At 40.1% G+C, this 26,802-nt stretch overlaps 1 protein-coding gene across 1 annotated transcript; it reads right to left on the reverse strand.

The window, feature by feature from the left end:
- Window positions 1-8,888: 8,888 nt before the first annotated feature.
- LOC144976891 (uncharacterized) lies at window positions 8,889-23,375 on the reverse strand. Its single transcript, XM_078921447.1, has 13 exons — window positions 22,841-23,375; window positions 21,141-21,568; window positions 20,392-20,572; window positions 17,402-17,514; window positions 16,319-16,576; window positions 15,429-15,654; window positions 14,443-14,588; window positions 13,487-13,945; window positions 12,795-13,000; window positions 11,895-12,053; window positions 10,984-11,238; window positions 10,047-10,230; window positions 8,889-9,701 (listed from the first exon to the last, which is right to left on the reverse strand). The coding sequence occupies exons 2-13, from the start codon at window positions 21,536-21,538 to the stop codon at window positions 9,266-9,268; spliced, it is 3,021 nt and encodes a 1,006-aa protein (XP_078777573.1). The 5' UTR covers window positions 21,539-21,568; window positions 22,841-23,375; the 3' UTR covers window positions 8,889-9,265.
- Window positions 23,376-26,802: the final 3,427 nt, after the last annotated feature.

A 26,802-nucleotide genomic window follows, 5' to 3' on the forward strand; every position in this document is an offset into this window, starting at 1 on the left:
AACATGTATCCAAAGGAGAAAAGCATTACAAATCTGATAATGTTTTGACTTTTATACATTCTGATCACATGACATATGAAATAAAAAGTAACGCTTTTCTTTGTTTACAACCAATCTGCTCGTTGCTGGGCGGACGTGACATCAGACTATTGCTCACTTCATCACAACATAATACCAGTCTGAGACGGTGAGTCACAATTGTTTTCATTGTGACAAATTTTGGAGCCTGAACTGGTTTAAGATAAACAGGTGACTAGGTGTGTATGAGCAGAGTACAAAACAAAGTAGAAAGAAATTATGCAAGAAATAAAAAGAAATCACGGAAATTAGGAGGTCTGAGGTTCGAGAAAGGCTAATGGTTTACGCAACAGGGTTATGACGATCCATCCAAACTCCGAAAACCTTCTCGTGTTCGTGAAACGCCCTATAGATAGAATGCGCTTGGCCAAGGAGTTCACAACATTGCCATCCGGAAGTATAACGGACCAACACACAAACTCTGTGTAACCATGAACTTTTATAGTCTGGTTAATACAGTTTAGTGAGAACAACTCACAAACGCGGATGGCAAAAACAATAACAAAGGCCTGAGTGACGTCATCTTCGAACTATCTATACCGTAACCTTTGTAAACTCATAGCCTGATGCTAACCCAAAAATTCGTCATAAAAGAAGAATAAGATCATGGAGGAGAAGCTAATTATGAGTTGTATTCAATAGCTCAACCAGTGAAATAACTTGTTTCCATGAGCTCTACTAACGACAACTCACTAGGCGTTGCACAAACCAAATGATGACGTCAAACTGCCAGTCCTTTTGGATTTCAGTGTCAGGCTATAACATAACGATGGCTACGCTAAAACGCACTGAGACTAAGACCCATATTTTGACGTCATTTTTAGGTTTGTGGACCACCTAGTGAGTTGTCTTTAGTAGTGGTCAAGTGATCCCATTCGTTGAGCTGTTGAATACAATTCACGATTTGTTTTCATTTGTGTCAAAGACTAGTCTTTTGACGTCATTTGTTGGTCAGTATAAGGCCATGAGTTTACGAAGGCCCGCTAGGCACATTGGTGCGGCAGTGACTCGAACCATCTACCTTTCGGTTGTGGAGATCACGAGAACGCTCTATCCCATCAACAGTAATGCTTGAGACATGAAATAGAAGAAGAAGAAGAAGAAGAAGAAGAAGAAGAAGAAGAAGAAGAAGAAGAAGAAGAAGAAGAAGGAGGAGGAGGGGGAGGAGGAGGAGGAGGAGGAAGAAGAAGAAGAAGAAGAAGAAGAAGAAGAAGAGGAACAACAACAACAACAACAACAACAACAACAACAGCAACAACAACAACAACAAAATCAGTATCAATAACAACAACAACAAAGTCAAACAAGTTGCATCATTTTTTTCTTAAATCTTTAATCAGAATCCTGATAATAATAAATGGATCATAAAACATTTCAGATCATTCATAACATAATGTGTGAAGACCTCTTACAAACAAAATGAATTATTGCATAATACTTCATACGTTGGAAAAATAAACATGATATGAGAGGCCATTTTCGATGTTCTGACAACATTAAAGTAAACGTTGATAATAAAAAAAGAACTAATTTAATCGAATCATTCGTTTATGGTATATTTAGGTTTATGGTACAAAGGCATTAATAAATAAAGAATGTTAGTTAATATAATTTTTCATAATTAGATCAAACTATTCCAGATACGCAATCACCCCTGAGTAGATTGAGAGGTTTAGAGAAAGATCTAGAATCAAACCCGGATAGGTAGTACCGGTCCCAATGCTTGTGGTGCATTTGCTCTATCGACGGGGTTCCTATGCTATTGATATTAAATCGTAGTCTGAAACTTTTTAGTTTATATGGGCAAACTTGTCAACCACAGTCACACAAGATTAAAGAGGGAAAAAGGTAGTCTTTTAAAGCCTTCTTTAGAGGGGTGTGTCTTTTTTACGAAACCCGCCGAAACCCGCCGAAACCCGACGAAACCCGACGAATCCCGACAAAGTTATGGGAAGTAGGTGGCAGTGGGGAGTGAACCTAGAACCCAGGGAAGTGTATACCATTGGGGAGTGAACCTGGGACTGGGTTTCGGCGGGTTTCGTAAAAAAGAACTAGTGCTTTTTTACGAAACCCGCCGAAACCCGCCGAAACCCGTTGAAACCCGACAATATCCAGCAAAGTTATGGGAAGTAGACAACTGTGGGGAGTGAACCCGAGACTCAGGGAAGTGTACACCAGTCGGGAGTGAACCTGAGACTAAGGTTATCGGCCGGTTTCGGCGGGTTTCGTAAAAAAGAATTAGTGCTTTATTACGAAACCCGCCGAAACCCGCCGAAACCCGCCGAAACCCGACAATATCCGGCAAAGTTATGGGAGTTTAGCAACAGTGGGGGTTGATCCTGGGAATCAGGGCGGTGTACACCAGTGGGGAGTGAACCTGGGACTGTGTAAAAAGGATATCAGTGGGAAATATACCTGGGACTAAAGGGAGATGGATACCATTGAAAGTTGAAGCCGGATATGGGAGTTGAGTACCTGAGGAGAATGAACCTGACACTATAGGAGATGGGCGCCAGTGTGGAGTGAACCTGAGACTCAGGGAAGTGCACACCAATTTGGAGTTAACCTGGGACTGTGGGAGATGGATAACTGTGGGTATCCGAGCCGAACTATAGAAGTTGGGTACCAGAGGAGAATGAACATGACACTATAGAAGGTGGGCGCCAGTGGGGAGTGAACCTGGGACTCAGGGAATTGCACACCAGTGGGGAGTTAACCTGGGACTGTGTAAAAAGGTTATCAGTGGGAAATAAACCTGGGACTAAAGGGAGATGGATACCATTGAAAGTTGAAGCCGGATATGGGAGTGAGTACCAGAGGAGAATGAACCTGACACTATAGGCGATGGGCGCCAGTATGGAGTGAACCTGGGACTCAGGGAAGTGCACACCAATTGGGAGTAAACCTGGGACTGTGGGAGATGGATAGCTATGGGTATCCGAGCCGAACTATAGGAGTTGGGTACCAGAGGAGAATGAACCTGACACTATAGAAGGTGTGCGCCAATGGGGAGTGAACCTGGGACTCAGGGAATTGCACACCAGTGGGGAGTTAACCTGGGACTATGTAAAAAGGATATCAGTAGGAAATAAATCTGGGACTAAAGGGAGATGGATACCATTGGGAGTTGAAGCCGGATTTGGGAGTTGGGTACCAGAGGAGAAAGAAATCTGACACTATAGGATGTGGGCGCCAGTTGGGAGTGAACCTGGGACTATGTAAAAAGGATATCAGTGGGAAATAAACCTGGGACTAAAGGGAGATAGATACCATTGAAAGTTGAAGCCGGATATGAGAGTTTGGTACCAGAGGAGAATGAACCTGACACTACAGGGGGTTGGCGACAGTGGAGAGTGAACCTGGGACTATGTAAACAGGATATTAGTGGGAAATAAACCTGGGACTAAAGGGAGATGGATACCATTGAGAGTTGAAGCCGGATTAGGGAGTTGGGTACCAGAGGAGAAAGAAACCTGACACTATAGGAGGTGGGCGCCAGTGGGGAGTGAACCTGGGACTATGTAAACAGGATATCAGTGGGAAAGAAACCTGGGACTAAAGGGAGATGGATACCATTGGGAGTTGAAGCCGGATTTTGGAGTTGGGTACCAGAGGAGAAAGAAACCTGACGCTATAGGAGGTGGGCGCCAGTGGGGAGTGAACCTGGGACTATGTAAAAAGGATATCAGTGGGAAATAAACCTGGGACTAAAGGGAGATAGATACCATTGAAAGTTGAAGCCGGATATGAGAGTTTGGTACCAGAGGAGAATGAACCTGACACTATAGGAGGTGGGCGCCAGTGAGGAGTGAACCTGGGACTATGTAAACAGGATATCAGTGGGAAATAAACCTGGGACTAAAGGGAGGTGGATACCATAATCATTGGGAGTTGAAGCCGGATTTGAGAGTTGGGTACCAGAGGAGAGAGAAACCTGACACTATAGGAGGTGGCCGCCAGTGGGGAGTGAACCTGGGACTATGTAAACAGGATATCAGTGGAAAATAAACCTGGGACTAAAGGGAGATGAATACCATTGAAAGTTGAAGCCGGATATGAGAGTTTGGTACCAGAGGAGAATGAACCTGACACTATAGGAGGTGGGCGCCAGTGGGGAGTAAACCTGGGACTTTTTACATTGTCCCAGGTTCACTCCCCACTGGCGCCCACCCCCTATAGTGTCAGGTTCATTCTTCTCTGGTACCAAACTCTCATATCCGGCTTCAACTCCCAATGGTATCCATTTCCCTTTAGTCCCAGGTTTATTTCCTACTGATATCCTGTTTACAGAGTCCTAGGTTCACTCCCCACTGGCGCCCACCTCCTATAGTGTCAGGTTTCTCTCTCCTCTGGTACCCAACTCCCAAATCCGGCTTCAACTCCCAATGGTATCCACCTCCCTTTAGTCCCAGGTATTTCCCACTGATATCCTGTTTACATAGTCCCAGGTTCACTCTCCACTGGCGCCCACCTCCTCTAGTGTCAGGTTCATTCTCCTCTGGTACCAAACTCTCATATCCGGCTTCAACTTTCAATGGTATCCATCTCCCTTTAGTCCCAGGTTTATTTCCCACTGATATCCTGTTTACAGAGTCCCAGGTTCACTCCCAAATGGCGCCCACCTCCTATAGTGTCAGGTTCATTCTCCAGTGGTACCAAACTCTCATATCCGGCTTCAACTTTCAACGGTATCCATCTCCCTTTAGTCCCAGGTTTATTTCCCACTGATATCCTTTTTACATAGTCCCAGGTTCACTCCCCACTGGCGCCCACCTCCTATAGTGTCAGGTTTCTCTCTCCTCTGGTACCCAACAACCAAATCCGGCTTCAACTCCCAATGGTATCCACCTCCCTTTAGTCCCAGGTTTATTTCCCACTAATATCGTGTTTACATAGTCCCAGGTTCACTCCTCACTGGCGCCCACCTCCTATAGTGTCAGGTTCATTCTCCTCTGGTACCAAACTCTCATATCCGGCTTCAACTTTCAATGGTATCCATCTCCCTTTAGTCCCAGGTTTATTTCCCAATGATATCCTGTTTACATAGTCCCAGGTTCACTCCCCACTGGCGCCCACCTCCTAAAGTGTCAGGTTCATTCTCCTCTGGTACCAAACTCTCATATCCGGCTTCAACTTTCAATGGTATCCATCTCCCTTTAGTCCCAGGTTTATTTCCCACTGATATCCTGTTTACATAGTCCCAGGTTCACTCCCCACTGGCGCCCACCTCCTATAGTGTCAGGTTTCTCTCTCCTCTGGTACCCAACTCCCAAATCCGGCTTCAACTCCCAATGGTATCCACCTCCCTTTAGTCCCAGGTTTATTTCCCACTAATATCGTGTTGACATAGTCCCAGGTTCACTCCTCACTGGCGCCCACCTCCTATAGTGTCAGGTTCATTCTCCTCTGGTACCAAACTCTCATATCCGGCTTCAACTTTCAATGGTATCCATCTCCCTTTAGTCCCAGGTTTATTTCCCAATGATTTCCTGTTTACATAGTCCCAGGTTCACTCCCCACTGGCGCCCACCTCCTATAGTGTCAGGTTCATTCTCTTCTGGTACCAAACTCTCATATCCGGCTTCAACTTTCAATGGTATTCATCTCCCTTTAGTCCCAGGTTTATTTTCCACTGATATCCTGTTTACATAGTCCCAGGTTCACTCCCCACTGGCGGCCACCTCCTATAGTGTCAGGTTTCTCTCTCCTCTGGTACCCAACTCCCAAATCCGGCTTCAACTCCCAATAATTATGGTATCCACCTCCCTTTAGTCCCAGGTTTATTTCCCATTGATATCCTGTTTACATAGTCCCAGGTTCACTCCTCACTGGCGCCCACCTCCTATAGTGTCAGGTTCATTCTCCTCTGGTACCAAACTCTCATATCCGGCTTCAACTTTCAATGGTATCCATCTCCCTTTAGTCCCAGGTTTATTTCCCACTGATATCCTTTTTACATAGTCCCAGGTTCACTCCCCACTGGCGCCCACCTCCTATAGTGTCAGGTTTCTCTCTCCTCTGGTACCCAACTCCCAAATCCGGCTTCAACTCCCAATGGTATCCACCTCCCTTTAGTCCCAGGTTTATTTCCCACTGATATCCTGTTTACATAGTCCCAGGTTCACTCCTCACTGGCGCCCACCTCCTATAGTGTCAGGTTCATTCTCCTCTGGTACCAAACTCTCATATCCGGCTTCAACTTTCAATGATATCCATCTCCCTTTAGTCCCAGGTTTATTTCCCACTGATATCCTTTTTACAGAGTCCCAGGTTAACTCCCCACTGGTGTGAAATTCCCCGAGTTCCAGGTTCACTCCCCACTGGCGCCCACCTTCTATAGTGTCAGTTCATTCTCCTCTGGTACTCAACTCCCATATCCGGCTTCAACTTTCAATGGTATCCATCTCCCTTTAGTCCCAGGTTTATTTCCCACTGATATCCTTTTTACACAGTCCCAGGTTAACTCCCCACTGGTGTGCAATTCCCTGACTCCCAGGATCACCCCCCACTGTTGCCAAACTCCCATAACTTTGCCGGATATTGTCGGGTTTCGGCGGGTTTCGGCGGGTTTCGTAATAAAGCACTAATTCTTTTTTACGAAACCCGCCGAAACCGGCCGATAACCTTAGTCTCAGGTTCACTCCCGACTGGTGTACACTTCCCTGAGTATCGGGTTCACTCCCCACAGTTGTCTACTTCCCATAACTTTGCTGGATATTGTCCGGTTTCGCCGGGTTTCGGCGGGTTTCGGCGGGTTTCGTAAAAAAGCACTGGTTCTTTTTTACGAAACCCGCCGAAACCCAGTCCCAGGTTCACTCCCCAATGGTGTACATTTCCCTGAGTCCTAGGTTCACTCCCCACAGCCACCTACTTCCCATAACTTTGTCGGATTCGTCGGGTTTCGTCGGGTTTCGGCGGGTTTCGGCGGGTTTCGCAGGGTTTCGGCGGGTTTCGGCGGGTTTCGTAAAAAAGACACACCTCTTTAGAGCCTGTGTTTTCTCGGTTCCTACAGCGTTAAACTTACTGAAGGAATTGCTTATTGCCCTCTGGATAGGATAAAAGTCTATTGCATGGTACTTTCCACCAGATCTAACAGTAATTTACCCAATCACTGCAGGTGTACAGAGAGATCAGTAAAGAACACTGCTTGCACCAAAAAAAAAACGGATAACTGTCCCTTTACTCGTCAGGCGAGTGCCCAAGATACATACTTAGATATCGGCACCCGATCACAGAGAACAGTAGATAATGTTTGTTTTAGCATAACTAACTGAGATGAAAATAAAAAAATAAAAATGGACATCTAGTGAATTTACAAGGTTACACAGTGTTAAAAGGGCATCTCACAGCTTGGTGTCACGCTACCAACGGTCCAAATCTGACCTTTTGTTGGTTTGCTTGTTTTTTTCATTTTGGCCAGAAAAAATATTACTTCAAACATCAATAAATTCTCTTCTTTAGTAGTAAAAAAATCTAAATTATACCCCCCCCCCCCAAAGAGATCTTGAGACTTATTTATTAGCCAAAGAAACACCTCATACAGAAGACCTCAAATAAATATATTATTTGAGATTACGTTGAACATTATCTGGCCAAACTGATAGAAACATGTCTTGCCAAAGTCCGGTAGAAACTGTTTCTTCACTCCATTTAAGACGATTTATTATACATTTTAAATCAGACATCATTTGGCCAAACTGATAGAAACATGTCTTGCCAAAGTCCGGTAGAAACTGTTTCTTCACTCCATTTAAGACGATTTATTATACATTTTAAATCAGACATCATTTTTTTTTCAATCCTACCAGCGTTGTCCATCAACTAATTAATCACTTAATTAGTTTGCGTTGAAATGAAAACATTGTTAAAAGTTATTTATATATATATATATATATATATATATATATATATATATATATATATATATTATATATATGTATATATAATATTTAGATGAATATAAGAAAATCAAAAATATGATGTTCGCATTTAGTGGCGCTTTTCTGTTGTGATACATGTACGAAAAAGAATGTTAATTTTATTTTGTTATTTTCAAATTCATTATCGATCAACATTTAGATAAGTTCCATCGACTCAAAACGGTATCATATCGGGGTGAACGAGATGTCAAAAAAATAAAGATATTTAACAGTTGACATCTCAAGAAGTGGGAAATTTGTGTAATGTCAGTTGATAAATTATAATGTTCATTTTCCTCAATAAAACATAGAAATCAAACCAAGGCTCGCATTATCTTTTATAATCTGAACCAACCTGACATAATACCGTTAAGAGGCTGTGAGTCACAAATTAAGAACCGTAATGTATCCATTGTTCATTTGTACAGCTTAACTATGCTAATCCAACTTTACCTAACAAAATTAATTTTCCACAACAAAAATAACAACAACAAAAAATGACACAAGTTTGTTTTTTATCGTCTTTTTTTAAAAGCACTAAATTCACATTTCTGCACCGATTGCACTACGACAAACGTGTACATCTATATGCGAACCCACTTATGAGCCTTGTTTAACATTGTTATAATGGACAGTATTTTGCGTCTTTTTTTTTGGAGAGATTTCCATTCCAACAATGAACCCATAAGGAATTGGGTTATCAGACCTGCAAATAAGTGCCCGTCGACTACGACTTATCTATCTACCGATTTGAGACGGTGGATCACATATGTCATTGTTGCAGCAGTATCATCACCATCCTATAGTTAGAATAAGAGAGAGGGGAATATCTTAATAGAACGAAACAAAGGTCAGATGATAAATAAAAAAAAAAAAAACATTAACAAATACATTGAATTGTTTCATATATTATAAGTACAAAATCAGTGTAAGTTATTGATGGCCATGTAATAAAAAATTTAAAAAAAAAACATTTTTAAGTTAAAGATGAATCTGGTCGAAGTTAGAAGTTGTGAAAGAAGTACTCATTACAACTTTAATATACAACAGATTGTAGTTTTAAATTCTCATAGCTGAGTTCAACGTTCCAAATGAATATTAACAGCTGGATTAAATGCCCAAAATAAATAAATAAATAAACAACTCGAAGCTTTCTCCATACAAAAAAATCTGTTTGTCGTTGATGAGTTTAAAATTCGATACCGGAAATGAATGAAAACACTTGTCTTCTTGTACTTTCCCAGAAAACACATTCTTTGAAAACTGTATTACTGTTGATAGATTGAAGCAACGCGTTGCCCCACATTCCTCATAAACCCAGAAATCCTGTCAGCATAACTCAAACCCGAAGAACTTGAAGCAGGAGTCTTGTTTGCCGATCCTGTCCCCGGGCTTCTGTGATCATGATGATCGTAATCACGTTGCCTTCCAATTTGCCTGTTTGATTGGGTTTTGGTGTTGACACCAACACCACTCTCGCCATATCGGCTATTTCTAAGCCGGTCTTGCATTTGCTGCTGGTAGCTTCCACTGCCACTTCCAACAATTGGTACGACGCCAATCGGAGAGGCACTGGCTATCCCGATTCCCACGTCATCTGATAGATACTGCAGACGGCTGGAACCACTTCCTCTTCCGGTTTGGACACCAGGGGTGATAATCCGTTTCCCTCCAGCAGTTTTTCTGCACGCTCCGTCAACACATCTAAATGTAGAAAAAATATATATTAGAAGAATATCTTGATGTTTTGGATAGCAAGTATCTTATAACCGAACGAGAAGATTTAAAAGACAAAGCAAAATGGAGAATAAATTACAGAATACGCTTTACCCTACGGTACTGTTAATACCACGAGTACTTCAAGCCTTTTTAATTTTACCATTTTGCCAACATTACAGAAATATTGAATAAAATTAATTTATTATTGAATATCACTAGATTGATAGGTGGAATAAATTTGTTATATAAAATATTGTTATTAAATGCCTTTAAAGTCATAATAAATCACCGTGGGAAATAATTAACTCTGTTTAAATTTGACCAACTTACTCCTTGAGGACATCATCAAAATACTGTCCAAGTGGGCACTGTCTGACGAAATACCGTCCATAGCTACACTGTGCAAATTTTCCACAAGATCCCACACACATCTGTAGGTCGTTGTAGCGGTCACACTGGCGGAATTCGCTGACACAGGGTATGTTGACTGTACATGAGGAACTGATACGACAACCTAAGGACGATGGAAATATTTTATTGTGAAAAATTGGGGACTTAGTATTGTGGAAAATAGGCATCTTTATGGTTGTACCAAAGCTGGGTTTTGATAAAGTAATAAAAATAACCCGAAACAAAACAAAATCCCATTCCTCAAAGGGAATCGTCTGAAAGAAGGTTATTAAGGATATGGTGATCTGATGAGCTATCAGAAATTTTTGAAGCTCGATCCCCTTCGAGGAAGGTCTATTTTCAAGACTATTTTTTCTTTTTACCTTGTTTTATAATCTGCTTCTTCTAGCATCGAATCGTTCTTAACTTTTAAGGTGTGATGATGAAGGAAGAAAGTTGTAAAAATTATAATGTATAACTCTTGGATTCAAAGAATCAGACCATCTATGTCAAGTTTGGAATAGGACATGCAGGTAGATCCAAAACTAGATCTTACTCCACATTATTAAACCAAAATTGATAATGAGTAGGTGTTTGAGAAGTAGCGAGAGGAGTAAAAAAATGTAATTCAAAATAGATAATGTGTCAAAATGAAAGCAAGTAAAGCAAGGCAATGACACGAGAAAGTAGCCTAGTTTGAAAAGTTGTTTACGAAACTGTGAAAACAAAGCACTGAGAAATATAAATGTAGGCATTTTCCTGTCTTGGTGAGAAGGGTTAGGTCTGCAAATAGGTACCTATATCCAGAGAGAAAATGATGACTTGAAAACAGACATTGTTCCTGATATTGGGTTAATAGTTCGGTGGTTCAACTTACCTTCTCGTCTGGGTGTAAAGGAATCGCCTCGAGATGAGGCTGGGCTAGTCTTCCTCACGACGACATGGGTTGGTGGTGGTCGTTGTGCTGGTCGTGCAGGTTGCTGCCGTTGTGAAGGGCGTTGGTGGTGGTTGTGATGGTGCTCAGCGTAAGGAAAATCGTTGTGATAGTCACAATAAAAGGTGACGTGGAAGTTGTCTGTGTTGAATCGTGGGCAATCGTCATTGAAGTCGTAATCGAAAACATTCAGGACGGCTGTTGAGATTAGGGGGGAATATAATTAGAAATAAATTAGACATTTTGCAGTTGTTTAGAAGGACAAAAGTGACTTAGACTAATACCTACTATCTCCCCAAACTCAAATTAGGTCACTTCGGTTACCTAACGTCGTACTCTAGATATCAATTATACGATGTAGTTTCAAGGCTTTTGATGTAAATTTCCAATTTTTTGCTCCAAAAGTGAAAGAAAACTTTAATACTTCAACGACGCAGAGCCTTATCAAAGCTCAAAAAAACCCCCAAAAACTCTGACTTTTAAGAATAAATTCTTAACTTATTCGACACAGACAATGATACTTTCTTTCCTAGGCAAATCAAGCAAGGTCTATGGGAAGGGAGGAAAGAAGATCAAAATCCATACATGGCAAAGAGTATTTGTCAAACTTAATTCCATTCGCAATATGATAATTATAGAAAAATAAAGTTCTATTATGAAAAAAAGACTCTTAATATGTTGGTAACCAAGGCATTATATGAATTATTTAAGTTGTATTAAGACAAGCGAAATTATTTATAGTGGCTAAAGAGTAAAGAATAGCGAAGCGTTTTGTGACAAGAATCTTCAGACTATGACATAATCTTTCTATCTAATATTTGTCATTGATATAGTCTTGTTTATAGACAACATACCGTCATCAAAAGTGTCTCCATACATCTTTGGACTGTCAGTGCTAATGGCCACAGCACCAGAGCAGGGCATAAACTGGTTAGTCTTTGGATCCCTGCATGCAGGATGACACACACGTCCACAAGAATCGTGGGCTCGCAGCAAGGCCTTGGTGACACCCCCTTAAAAGAAAAAGTGCACATCATGTCATGCCAATCACATTTGAAAAATAAACAGTATGGAGAATAGAACTAAAAACGACAAGGATATAACATTTGAAATGTTCAATAAACATTTGAAAAAAACAAAAACTTAAACATATTAATGCAAAAAGAGTGTCATATACGTCGCATACATCAAAAGAGTTTAAGAATTATTTTAATAAGAGATACAAGATAAGCAAATCGCATTTTGTTTTGTTGAACAGAAGTCTGTACCTGAACTGTTCTTATTGTATTTCATTTAAGTATCTATTAATTGTCCGTTATTTTGGTATTATTTTTTTTTCTTGTGTATTTTTTTTTTGGGGGGGGGGGGGGGTTTGCTTTTAATTTTACTGGTGTGTGCATATGTCCTATACATTGTAATAACCTTCTACAAGCAGAGTTCAATCTTACTCTAACCCGATACAATGTTACATAGTTTACATCATGAGAGCATCAACAGTCTGGCTTCATTAAATTAAAGTTCCATGAACTTATTATGTTGGTGAAAAGCCTGTGCTGGAAATTGAAGTTTAAGCCAAATTTTCATATTCTGGAAATTGATTATTGTCACAATTCAATAAAGGAAATAATTTTCCTTTTCCTGAGTAGATTCTTTTATCGGAAATTTAATAATTCAAACCAACAACCCCCCCCCCCCCACCCCCTAGTTCACTTCGACAAAATAACACTTTGGAGCAGTGGGACATAAACGCTTACTGGATCCCCTGGTTGGTCGTTTGACAGCGATGTACCCCATGGAGATGGACACAGCCAGACGCTGGTCAACTATGGTGGCCTCCTTGTAGTATCCATCGTAATTAATTCCCTTGGAGGACAGGAAGATTTGACCGGCAGATGAGTCAGCAAACTCTCCTTGGCAACGTTGGAATGTTTTAGGGTTGCCAAGACGACGAGAAATATACCTGAAATGGGATAAAATGGATGAATATTTGATGCATGAGGTCTAATTTCGTTTTCTATCTACTCGATCTATATATCATTTGTGTATCATTTGTGTGTCGCATTGAATTTCATCAAAGTTTTCGGGATTTTTTATTTTTTAAAACTAATTAGGGAAAATGTGGTGATATAGGTGTATTGATGTTGATATTGCCGTCGTCGTCGTCGTTGTCGTTGTTGTTGTTGTTGTTGGTGGTGGTGGTGGTGGTAGTGGTGGTGGTGTCATTCATGTTTGTGGTGGTGGTGGTGTTTCTGGTGGTGGTGGCGGTGGCAGTAGTAGTGGTTGTGTTGTTGTTGTTGATGTTGATGATGATAATGATGATGATGATGATGATGATGATGATGATGACGACGACAACAACGCGACGACGACGTTTGGATACCTGTCGTAAAGAGGAATTAATATGGAAATGAATTCTCAGGTTAAAGAGAGAAAAATGTCAACCAACCTATTAGTCTTTGTGTATGCACTGGGTGAGTAGATATCGTTACTTGTGTCCACAAAACCATTTTTGACCGGGAAACTTTTGAAACTACTGAAATTGGGCGGCCTCACACTGACGATTTTTACGGGGACATACGCCCATTCGTTCGTATCGCAGCTCTGATCACAACAAAATGAGTTCTGAATTGGCATCTTAGTTGCCCTTTGGGCAGAGCTACACGTCTGATGGGCAGGACCTCGTGCTGGAATAGTGAAAGGGCGACGCGCTGGTGTAGAGTTTGGATGTTCATGTGGCTGGTTGCTTGGTGTATGTGGTTGATGTTGACGAGATCTTGGTTGTTGTTGTCGTGGTTGAGGTTGTGGCCGTGGTTGTTGTGGAGAAGGTCTTGGTTGGATGACGACAGAATTCACATTTCGCTGAATAGGAATACAACGACCGATTTCTGTATAACAGGTCAGATACCTGGGGAAAGAATGTTAAATGATGTAGCACTATTATTCACAAGGGTATGCGTACTTTGACCAAATATATTTTTTCCATACCATTAGGGAGAAAACTATCCCTTCATTCATTGGTAGATTTGGAGGTCAAAACGTTTTGATCCAAAAAGTTCCGTAGAAGTTTCATAATTTATTGAACTTTTTGACAAGTAAGGAGTTACTTTGATCGATCGATATCTAATAGTTACCTTGCCAACACCCAATAAGTCGACGGTTTAAATATTACAAATACATCTATGATTAACTTAATTATAAAAACACAACTACATAAAAAAGAAGAAAATCAAATAAATCGGTCTGAATTAATGATAAACGGCTTATGAGATTCAGACATTGATAACTTTGCTTTTAAGAAAGTGTAAAAACTGTCGACACATGTGTAAGACAAAAGTCGAGAAACCCATAGACAGAAAACTGGATATCAATGCTACTGCTACGATTCCTGGAGCAATCGATTACCTTGAACCACAGTCGGGGAAGAGACCGCTACATCTGGGCACGGCCTCGTACTCGTAAGACTCGATAAGTTGATCGCTGTACCCGTCAGCTTGGGTTAACTCCCCGAAACCTGTTTCGGACGAACCATGGTGTCGTGAATCAACATCCTGTGAAAAAAAAAAATCATGGCTATTAAAACTTAGTTTCGTTAGACCAAGAGAGCAACACGTTTTCTCCAGTCGCTGCTTCTATTCTTTTTGTGAAAACGATTAAATCGACAACTTTATAGTCAACCAGGTAAATATTGGTTAGATAATACAAACGTATAAATTTAAAGTGTTGGTCGAATGCAGATTAAATGGAATCAAATACATTCGTTTCCTAGTTGCGGTAATTTTTCATCAACATCAAATTTGAAGAAAAAGAAAAAGATCCCCACCTCCCACCACCACCACGTACATCGACCAGTGAGTGAGTGTTAATTGGTCATTGCTATTTTTAAACCAATGACATCAAAATAACGGAAAGATCATGACATCTTTTTAAAATGTAAATTGGTTTAAACTACTCGTATGTGAGCATATTTACAGGTCTGAAAACAGAATGCAACTGTGGGGTTGTTTTAAAATTGTTGTAATGGACAATATTCTGGGTTGATTTGAGAGTGCATTTCAATCACATTTTCTAGCCCATAACACTTTAGTTTATCAGACCTGCAAATAAGTATACATCGGGTTTAACCTTAACTCTCTCCTTACCACCTGCAGCAAAATCGTCACAATTGTTACGACACAATATACATGTTTCTTATCCAGATTTATTTTGTACTTCACAAACCTTACAGAATGGTCTTTGTTTAATTAATATGAACATTAATATATTTTGTCGAGAGCTTGTTTGAGATAAGAATAATCAATTTTTCTGCTGTGTAAGCCTGACACTTTTGGGAAAATACTGAAAATGATCGGTAAGGAGAGAGAATCAAAAGGATCAACTGACTGACTGACCTCCACATCAGGGTAAATGTTTGGGTCAATGCCCTGACTCCTCAGCCTGTTTCTAAATGTCTCCCACACGTAGTCCACGTAAGAATGGTGGATGAAAAAGATGGGATCAAATGCTGATGTGTCAAGCTGACCCATGGTGCCGCCACAAAACACATGGACAGCGGCGTGGTGGAATTCCAGGTCATAGCGTGGGTCCGTGTCATCCGAGGTCAGGATATCCGCGTGGCTGGAATGAAATTGAAAAGGACTCAAGAGTTGTAATAATATACAGAATGTTCTGAATCTTTCTGGATGTTCTGATTTTTCTGAAATTTCTGAATATAAAGGATTATAGGGGTGTCAGGAGCGTGGATAATGTTGTTCACCTCGAAAATATATCCAGGTTAAAAAACAATGATTTGATAATTATTTAGGGGAATTTCACTTTTTCTATTCATTTGTAACTGATGGTCTAAAAACGGCATTATCTCGGGGTTACCTTCATGTGGAAGATTCACTTTTACACTGAGATTGCAAAATTTGAATTAAATTAAATAACTTCACAAATAAATGTGAGTTTTATTTCTTAATCTTGACAAGATTTGAATATCTGATTCTGATCATGTTGACTTGAAACTATTTTTCTTTCATTGCCATAATGGGTCACATGTGTTCTTATACATCATAAATAAATAAAATCAATTGAACATTTATATAGCGCAATATCCACTAAACGTCATCAAAGCGCTTTACAAGTTTTCCCTAGCAAAGCAACACGTAACATGTAGGACGAGACATGACCCATGTTAGGCGATATTACAATATTTCCCGACAGAGACAAACTTAAAACATTCCTTTACTAGGAATAATACAGTAATACACGTATGATCATTAACCATAAACAGACTCACCTACTCCTCGTCAGGATCTCTTCAATGGCATCTCTTCTGAAAAGCTCACCATCAGCAGAAGCCGTGCGCATGAGTTGTGATCCCTCGGGGGTAACCCATCCGGCAAAAGGGCCTTCCACGACTGGACCCTGTGGGTTCCCAAAGAACTGTGGGGTCCAAACAACTGACTCCAGAGGATCGTCTAGCTCGGAGTCTTGGGTGGAATCCCAGTAGGGCAAACACACATTTGGATCAACCTCTCGCAGAGCAGATTCAAACCTGTTGAAGAGAACAATATGGATTGTTCTGCTCATGTTTGTTGTGTGTAGCGCATCGCTTTATTAACCACTTGTCTGTCAGCCAAGACTATCGGCCTTCCAGTCTTCCAAAGAATGAACAGTAATCACAATATTTGACACATGCGTGTTTAGTTTAAACTTCACTCGGTGGCTTCACTCGGGTGTTTAATGATGCAAACATAACAGCACACAGGAAGCCCCGCAACAAACAATGAAATCAACAACAACAGCAACAACAACAACGTCAACTAGTAGTAGTAGTAGTAGTAGTATTATTAGTAGTAGTAGTAGTAGTAGTAGTAGTAGTAGTAGTAGTAGTAGTAGTAGTAGTAGTAGTAGTAGTAGTAGTTTTGTTGTTGTTGTTGTGATAGAGGAAGAAGAAGAAGAAGATAGATAGATAGATAGATAGATAGATAGATAGATAGATAGATAGATAGATTGATTGATTGATTGATTGATGGCTAGAGAGATAAAGAGATAGATATATAGATGATAGATGGATGGATGGATAGATGGATTGATTGATAGAAGATAGAATTATATATATATATAATATATATATATATATAAGAGAGAGAGAGAGAGAGAGAGAGTGGGAGAGAGAGATAGAGAGAGAGAGAAAGAGAGAGAGAGAGACAGAGAGAGAGAGAGATAGAGAGAGAGATAGATGGGTATGTAGATATATAGATAAATAAATAGATAGATATGTAGATAATTAGAAAGATAAATAAATAGTTAGATAGATAGATAGATAGATAGATAGTTAGATAGTTAGATAGATAGATAGATAGATAGTATCACTTACATGAGTGTGTATATCCGATGCCATCCAGGAAACCCTGGCCCTCCATGGGCCGTGAAGGACGCCATTCCAGTATGGAGGAGAGCAATGGCATCGTATTTGTTAGGGTCCACAGTCTAGAGCAGAAAATATGTCACATTATTCTAAAATCAGTTTGAGCCAGGGATGGATAATAAGAGTGTTGCTGAAAGAAGCATGAAGTCCTGAAAGCTCAGTAGGGCAGAGCACTCGCTTCGCACGCAAAGGGACAGAGATCGATCCCGGGTTAAGAGTTTTTTGTTTTTTTTCTGACCCACTGTAGGATTAGGTAGCTGAGTCTTTTAGACCTGGAGGAAAGTACGTTGCGATAGACTAGCGTCCTATCGAAAAGTAGTAGGCGTATGTAGCAAGCAAGACGTAACTATAGTTACGTCATGAAGCACGTAATTGCTATTGTCCATTTCACGCGAAAATGTAAATGTTTCTGCTCGAAACTCGAAGAACTAAATATTAATGTAAAATTGAATGTAAGCTTCAATTTAATTACAAAAACAGATCAAATGAACGTTTCGGGTTTCCCCTTTATCAACAAAACAAGATGAATGAAACACCACAGATGAATGAGATGATGTGGTAGTGGCGTAGTTAAAATGAATTCATCTGTTTTTATAATTAAATTTAAGCTTACATTTAATTTCACATTATTATTTATTTCACGTGATAGGAACAGGAATAAACTCTTGACTTCAAGGAGCCCAATTGCTCTGAATGACTATTTTTTAAAGAAGCCGGCTTCTCAATAAGGCACATCATAACACAAAATTACTATCACAGAAAGAAAGCTATCAGAGAAATGCAACAAATAACCCTGAAGGGAACATCAATATCTATTTATTGTGTCAAGGGCTCCGAATGTCTACGTGAGGCTCACCCTAAAGTACTCACAGCCCGTTTACCGTGTACACCTGAACTGTGTGGTCCCGAGTTCGACTCCTCGCCACACTTTGTGGCCTTGGGCAAGTTACCTGGTCTTAGATCACTTAATAATAATAATAATAATAATAATAATAATAATAATAATAATAATAATAATAATAATAATAATAATAATAATAATATAATAATAATAATAATAATAATATAATAATAATAATGATGATGATGATGATGATGATGATGATGATGATGATGATGATGATGATGATGATGATGATGATAATAATAATAATAATAGGGGGTGGGGGTAACCAAAGGTTTCTTTTAACTGGAGTTGTTTTGTTTGGTTTTGGAAATAAATTCAGACGTGTTAAAAATAGTTGATACTAGTGCGGAGCGGTCCCAAGCATGTTTAGGACCGCCGGTTCTACGGTCCCTGGGAAATGAGAACCGCAAGGACCGGTTCTTTTTCGACATTGGCCATTCACAAGGCTCGTGGGACCGTCAAAGAACCGTTCTTTTTCGACATTGGCCAATCACAAGGCGTCCTTGGGACCGTCAAACGATAGGAACCGGTCCAGCAGTAGATGGCTGTAGAACCGCTAAGTGTAAGAGAGAGCGGAGAAGGCGTGTTGCCACAAAACATGAAAATAGTGCTATAACACTATCCATTAAGCATGTGTGTGTGTGTGTGTGTGTGTGGTGTGTGTCGAAGATTGATGGAGCGGGTCGGGTCAATGTTAGGGAGTGAAAGGAAAAGGGATTGTTAATATTTTGTGTCTGTGACATGCTGGACCAAAAGTATGGGGAGTGGGAAGAGTTTGTTTTGATTTTTTAATTATTTTTTTTTTGGGGGGGGGGGGGGGGTTGTTGTTGTCTCCATTCCTTTTTTTCTCTTTTCGTGCGGCTATGTGGTCTTGTGGTATGACACTCGCTTTCGGATTGGAAGGTCCTGGGTTCGAGCCTCGCTCAGCGCCTAGTTTAGTCCATGAAAGACTCTTTACTCACATCCTATCACCGTACTCAGGTGTAAAATGAGTACTTGGTCGTCAACATTGTTGTCTCTGTCGGAAAAAAATTGTAACATCGCCTAACAGGCGTTATGTCTCGTTCTACATGTTACGTGTTGCTATTAGTCAGGGACCCGTTGTAAAGCGCTTTGAGCACATTTAGTGGATATTGCGCTATATAAAAGCTCACGTTTTTTTGTGTTTTTTTTAATTTAAAAACTATTTCTATCTTTGGATAAACGCTGTCTATCCCAAGGTACTTTTCGCCAGATCTAACAAACCCAGCTACCCATTCACTGCTGAATAGACAGAGATCAGAAGAAAAAAAAGCTCGACTGCACCCGGGATCAATCTCTGGCCCCTTGCGTGTAAAGAGAGTGCTCTATCAACTGAGCTATCGGGGCCCCCAAATAATCTAATGGTGGTTCTTAAAAATACAGACGTTATAATTGTTATTTTTGAAGAAAGCTATAGTATGTGAAACGTGTATCATTTGATTAGTTAAAACACCAAACGAAATAAAAATATTATTGTATCATCAAATGACAACAATGCGATAGAAAGGAGTGGTGACAACAGATAGCCAAAAGAAAAAAATCGGACCAGCAAGGTTCGAAACACAAGCACGAACACACACATACACACAAACACACATCTTATAGTGTCACATTCATTTCAAAGAATAACCCATTAGAGAAGAGGGGTGATGTCGTCAAAATAGATCATTGTCATTGCGATCATTAGTGTGTAGTAAATTAGGAAATTTACCCCGAGTAATGGAATCGTCCAAGGCGTCTCGCGGCCCCTCTTACTCCACCACACACACAAGAGGGCGTATGTGCAAGAGGGGGTTGGTGCGATTAATTAAGTGGGATGGGTGGTTAGGCAAACGACCTAGGCAAAAGAACCGAGAAAAGGCAGTAAAGAAACTAGAATCTCTGGGACTGTTCAAATAGAAAGATAAGTGAGGACCGCCAACGTGAGGACCGCCAACGGTTCTTCACCTTGGGACCGGTCCTCCGGTCCCAGCTAAGGAACCGTGGGACCGGCACTAGAGTTGATACCCACCGTGTCACTTTTCAATGCGTTGATAGCATTGTGGAATCGAGTCCTTTCAGCATCAGAAAGGGTGCGATATTCCCTTCTTAGACATCTTTGTTGCCCAGCCTGCCTCTTGGCCCGGACTCTCCTGGTCCCCGAGGAGGTCTGAATGACCTCGATGGATTTCTTATACAAGTGGTCGTAATAGCTGGGGAAATAATAGACAAACAAGACCTATATATTGTGATAACATACTTTTTTTTCTTTCGGTAAAAAAAATTGTCATTTAATATGTTCCTGAAATAAGATGCCCCAAAGTTTGTCAGTCTTTTGACGGTTGAATCATACGTTTCCTGAGCAAAATGGTGTACAATAGAAATATTGACATAAATGATATCATCGAGCAAAAGAGATTAAGAGAGAGTTGGAATTAATCCAAAAATTAAAATCATACGACGCTATAGTTAAGAAAGTTAAGACTAGAGAGGAACTTGACAATAGCCAAATACTAGTAAAAATCCGCGGGCACCAGGATCCACAATGAGCTTATTAATGATTCTCCAATTTTCACTCGTTTGGCTTTTGTCGAGGGCCTCTCGAGGCTTAACTTTCTTCACCATGGCTTCGTATAATTTAAATTTTTGGTTTCGGTCCAACCCTCTCTTAACCTCTTTTGTCAAATGATCTCTTTATGCCGATAGGATTATCGATAAATAGAGAATGATATACAAATATCCACATCTGAACATTGTGAGACTAAACCAATGAAGGCTCACCTCATCTTTTGAGCATCAAACTTCTTGGGGCCCGTAGCTTTAGAGCCTCGGATGGCGGTCTCACAGAACCAGCTAAAGGTGCTCCCCACGAAGGTGCTGATGTCTGCTCTGGCGACCTGGTTGTAGCATGACTGTAGGGATGGGGGGATGGGGATGTCCCAGATCTTCCCGTGGGACAGGGACGGAGAGGAAATGAGGAGTATGAGGAGAACGAGGAGGGATGAAACAATGTGGTAGGACTGGTAGAGGGAGAATATCCTTTGAGGAGTAGGTTTGGTTTTATGGTCTCCATCTTCGCTGTTGTGATGGTGATGACATTGGGATTTTGAGGTAGAACAGTGTACCAAAGGATTTGATGCTTCAATGCTTCTGGATTCGGGGGATATGTTGGAGGCCATTGTTGACTGGCGTGGATCAAAGTAGATTATCTGTGGAGAAAATATGTATTGATGTCAAGAAGGGTAGGGTGCACGCAAATTACTTGAAAATTCTAGATTTTTGCTAAGATTTTGCTCTGTACTTGTGTCAGAATTTAAGGTAAAAAACTTTGAGATAAAGCAATCTATTGCTTCTTCTCTTGTCATAAATGGTCACGCCACTCATGATTATGATAAATTAATATCAATATAAATTCGCTTACATTCAAGGTTTCAAACAAATTGTCATGTATATCTTAAAATTAATAGCGCTGCCAAATATGATTCGATGAACACATTAACAGCATACAATGAAGAGACACAGTCTCCAACTTTGACATATTATTATCGACATGAATCAGTATAAATACAAAACTCATTCAAAAATGTTAGAGAAAGGTAACTAAATATTATTTAAGCTCATATCAACCGGAAAGATGGCATCGAACAACTCAAAAAGACAGATGAAGAGTTTTGAGCCCAAAACGTCCTGGTTTTTTGTGTTGTTTTTATTTTGAAATTATTATAATCATTTTCGTACATTACTTTTTACAGTCTGTGGCTTCTGGCAACGGCGTTCATTAAGACAGATGATTGAAGTGCCATGGTGTCCAATGTCTACAACAAACCAAACACTATATATAACGATGGTGATTGGGGATATTTAGTTATATGACGATGGTGATTGGGGATATTTATTATATGGCGATGGTGATTGGGGATATTTAGTTATATGACTATGGTGATGGGGGATATTTAGTTATAATATGACGATGGTGATTGGGGACATTTAAATGACGATGGTGATTGGGGATATTTAGTTATATGACGATGGTGATTGGGGATTATTTAGTCATATGATGATGGTGATTGGGGATATTCAGTCAGCTATTAACATGAAGCTATGTAATGGACAAGGGAGGTGTCGGATCGAAAGAATGACTAGATAGCCTCAACAAATCAATTCTTTTATCTCAATCATGAGAAAATTTATATAATCTTATGTGAATATTATGTGGCCCAATGCCTCACACGAGCATAAAGTCGGGATAAACCAAGTGTAAAGAATGAATTTCAAGTTAAAATGAACAAAAATATATATTTTTGTCTTGGTGGAACTGTGTTTACTCTTCTCAATAGAACACATTAGCTTTTATCTCTCTTTTTGGGAGGGGGGGGGGGTAAAAATTCAATTTTCATTATCTAACTCACCTCGACATAATAAAGTTTTGAAACATTAGGTCATATAGATTATTATATAATTATCAACAAAAAAAAACTCACGTAAAAAAGTTGAAAAAGTCTTGTTTAGTTCTCCAGTGCCCCTGGCGTCTTTGGTGTATTCCACAAACAAAGCATGGACCAGTCCAAATCAAACAATCTTGTTTTTTTTAGGCCTTTGTTTTAGAATAATTTCACACAACCATCCAGTAATTTCTCAAAATGTCAATCTTTGTCACTAGAATGATGAGTAATTTTATTTTTATTATATCTATTTTCCCCCTTTCATAGCAATATTTTTTTAAATTGAAAATAGTACATCAGCATACGTCAGTGAATCGTTTTTATTTAACTTGATAAAGCTTTTATATTTCTTAACTACTTGTCTCCCATTTTACACAGTCCTTGCAACATCTAAGGAGACGGCTTATCCGCCCTGTCCTCTATCACACATGCACACACAGTCATACTATTCTTTCATTTGTGAAAAAATAGGCTTTTATATAGACGTGCATATATCTATACTATACTATTGTGTACTGTAAACTCTTAGTTTATTAGCGACGTAACAATTCAGCGTTCTATTATTATCCAGAATAGGATAAGCGCCTTCACCAGTCAGATTTATACTGTTCCTCTACACCCACAATTTATTATAATGTTCGTTTCCTTCTTTAGCGACAGTGTATTTTATTACATATTAAGAATCATATTATTTGGAGAGCACTGGAAAATTGCATCCAAATTCTGGGAAATTCCTATTTACACAACACGAAAGAGAAGAGAGAAAAGAAGAGAGAAAATAATTACATTAAATAAACGATAGAAGTTTTACAGTAACTGGATGTCATTGATTATATTGTCGGAGGAGGACAAGAACAGGACAGAGAACTCGGGCTTGTCACCGTTTCCCCCTCCCCCTCCCCCCCCCACCCCCAACCCCCCTCTTCCCACCTCCTCCCCCAAATCCCTCTCCATCCCCATTCTCTATTTACACCAATCAAATGATCTGGTCACACATTTACACTGTGTATGTCAGAATATAACCATTTGTCCGGATTCTGCCAAACAATGACAAAACATCTTTTCACATTTTAGCCAGAAATCTTTTACTCCATATTATAACATACCGATAATATTCTTAGAATGAGTCCCAAACCTGATGATATGTATTAAATCTGGAACTTTCTATCAATAAAAGAAATCTCATGTTTAAGATGTTTTGACAAGTTGTGTCCCACCTTAATCTATCGATAAAGTATAAGGTAAAATATTTTTTTTGCCAAAATGTAAAAAAAAAAGGCCATTTGTCGTGTTAGGGCGGAAGATATAATATTTATGTCCGTATGTCATCGTATTTGTGTGTCCGTTTCCTTTCTCCGATAAAATTATGTCCAGTTGGGAAATTCCATCCTCCCCCCCCCCCCCGAATATATGTTCTATTCTAGAGACGCTTCAGTCGACTCAGACGTGAATAAGTACCTGGCCATGAGCGTTGATGGATATCGTAAGATTGCTAACTCAAAAAAAAAATTATGTCAAACAAAAAACCTGAGAGAAATTGAAATTTGCTTCACTATGACTTACTGAAAAATAAATATACCACGGTGATTCGCATTGGCCAAGGTAAAAACGTTGAAATGCTCTGAATAATATGCATTTCTCTCAGTAGGGGAACGTTGTTGTTTTGTTTTTAAAGACCTTTTAGAAATTTAATTTAGACGAATTATCATTTGGATTATTAGAAATCATATTACTCGAAAAGGATGAATAACGGAAACTAGCAAAAACAAAACAAAACATCGTCCTGTTTGATTTTTGACCTTACGTTTGTGCCCAGGCCTAGACTACGAAGAATGGCAAATGATTGATTGATGCCAGTTTACCGACAACGTAACCTTCTGCCACGCATGAATAAATCCGCCTCTTTTGCTGATGACGTCAATGCGGTTTGTGCGAGCGTCATTTTCTTCCTTTCCTGTAATGTTTTCCTGTGCAGGGCATTGTCCGTGTGATATTTATAACCCATTGAAGCAGGAAAGATGCTAAATAAGTCAGCTGTAGATTTTCCCCCTCCACTTTCACAGGTGTTTAGACGCCATGTAGGAGTTTTATTAATGGTGAAACGTGGTAACGGTTTACGGCTGTAAGATAAGTGAAAGCACTAATCTTCACCTGACTGGATTGAAAAAAATGTGTTCACCATAAATCGTAAAATAATAACAACAATAGTAATGAATTAAAAGTATTCCTTCCGGGTCATAAGGCCAATGGAGTCGGAGTTTATCCCGGAGCTTTAGTGTTAAACAGCAGTAACAATTGCTTATTACTCTTTAGACTAGACGCTGGTTTGTCGTGAGGTACTTTCGACCAGATGTTTGAGATCCAGCAACTCAATCACTCCTCCTCCCCCGTGAAGCATCTTAACATTGTCATAATTTGGTCCTCCAGGTGGTGGCTAAACGTAAAGTTAGCAATCTTACTCGGCTATGTGGTCTAGTGGTAAGACACTCGCTTTCGGATCGTAAGGTCCTGGGTTCAAGTCCCTCGCTCGGCGCATAGTTGAGTCCTTGGAAAAGGCTCTTTACTCACATTCTCTCACCGTAATCAGGTGTAAAATGAGTACCTGGCCGTTAACAGCGTTGTCTTTGTCCGAAAAATTGTAATATCGCCTAACAGGCGTCATGTCCCGTCCTACATGTTAAAGGTTGCTGTTGACCAGGGACCCTATGTAAAGCGCTTTGAGCACATTTAGTGGATATTGCGCTATATAAAGCTCAATTTTTATTTTACTCCGGAAAAAATTTTCAAGCGAAAGGAATGTCAAAAAGAGAACCAAAAGATTAAAATGCCCTATAAGAGAGAGGAATTTCATGCAACTCGAGCAAACAGGCTCGGAATGTCACACCGAGAAAGGCGGGATCACCCAGTGAACGTTCTCTGTCGAAGACGTGACCCCTCTCACAATACTGCCGTACTCGTCCTTCAAATATCGACCGATTTAAATGACTCTCATCTTGTCAAAAAAAAAAAACAAACAAAAACCTCTCTCAAACCTTGGTACTTCGACCGTGCAGAAATCCTATGCCCATGGGAGGTAACCAGTACATTCTTTCAACCAGCTTTAGCATGGGGTCCTACCATGGGTCCTACCTAATTGCCGTCCGGCGGCCCAGGAGAGCCGTCCGGATGTCGTATTACAGAACGTGCTAGAATCCGATACTCATGATAGGTAACCAATACATTCGTTCAATTCACCCAGCTTCAGCATGTCGTATGTAAGTGCGCGAGTACTGTACTCCAGAACCGCCCAAAGTATGCAACAGCAAGAGAGGAACTTTGGTCTGGTACTACACCTCTGTAGACTAAACTATATTATGGGCCCCTGACAGAGTTGAGGAAGAAAACAGCGTTCCTTCGTCAAATAGACGGCTATGCGGTCTTGTGGTATGACACTCGCTTTCGGATCTGAAGGTCCTGGGTTCGAGCCTCGACGGCGCATAGTTGAATACATTCGTTCGCCCAGCTTCAGCATGTCGTATTGCAGTGTGCGCTGGAATTTGACGTGCTATAATCCGGCGTGTACTATACTCCAGAACAGCCCAAAGTATGCAACAGCAAGAGAGGAGTTTTGGTCTGGTACTACACCTCTGTAGACTTAACTATATTATGGGCCCCTGACAGAGCTGAGGAAGACAACAGCGTTCCTTCGCCAAATAGACGGCTATGTGGACTTGTGGTATGACACTCGCTTTCGGATCGGAAGGTCTTGGCATAGTTGAAACATTGAAAAAGGTTCTTTACTCACATTCTCTATCGTACTCATGTGTAAAATGAGTACCTGGCCGTTAACAGTGTTGTCTCTGTCCGGAAAATAATTGTAATATCGCCTGACAGGCGTCATGTTTCGTTCTACATGTTAGTGTTGCTGTTGGTCTGGGACCCCTTGTAAAGCGCTTTGAGCATATTTTGTGGATATTGCGCTATACAAAAGCTCTTTTTTAAATTTTAAGTTAAAAAAAAAA

The sequence above is a fragment of the Berghia stephanieae genome, chromosome 7, assembly GCF_034508935.2.
Source record: "Berghia stephanieae isolate SIO BIC M18660-M18661 chromosome 7, UCSD_Bste_1.3, whole genome shotgun sequence".
NCBI classification, from domain to species: Eukaryota; Metazoa; Mollusca; class Gastropoda; order Nudibranchia; family Aeolidiidae; genus Berghia; species Berghia stephanieae.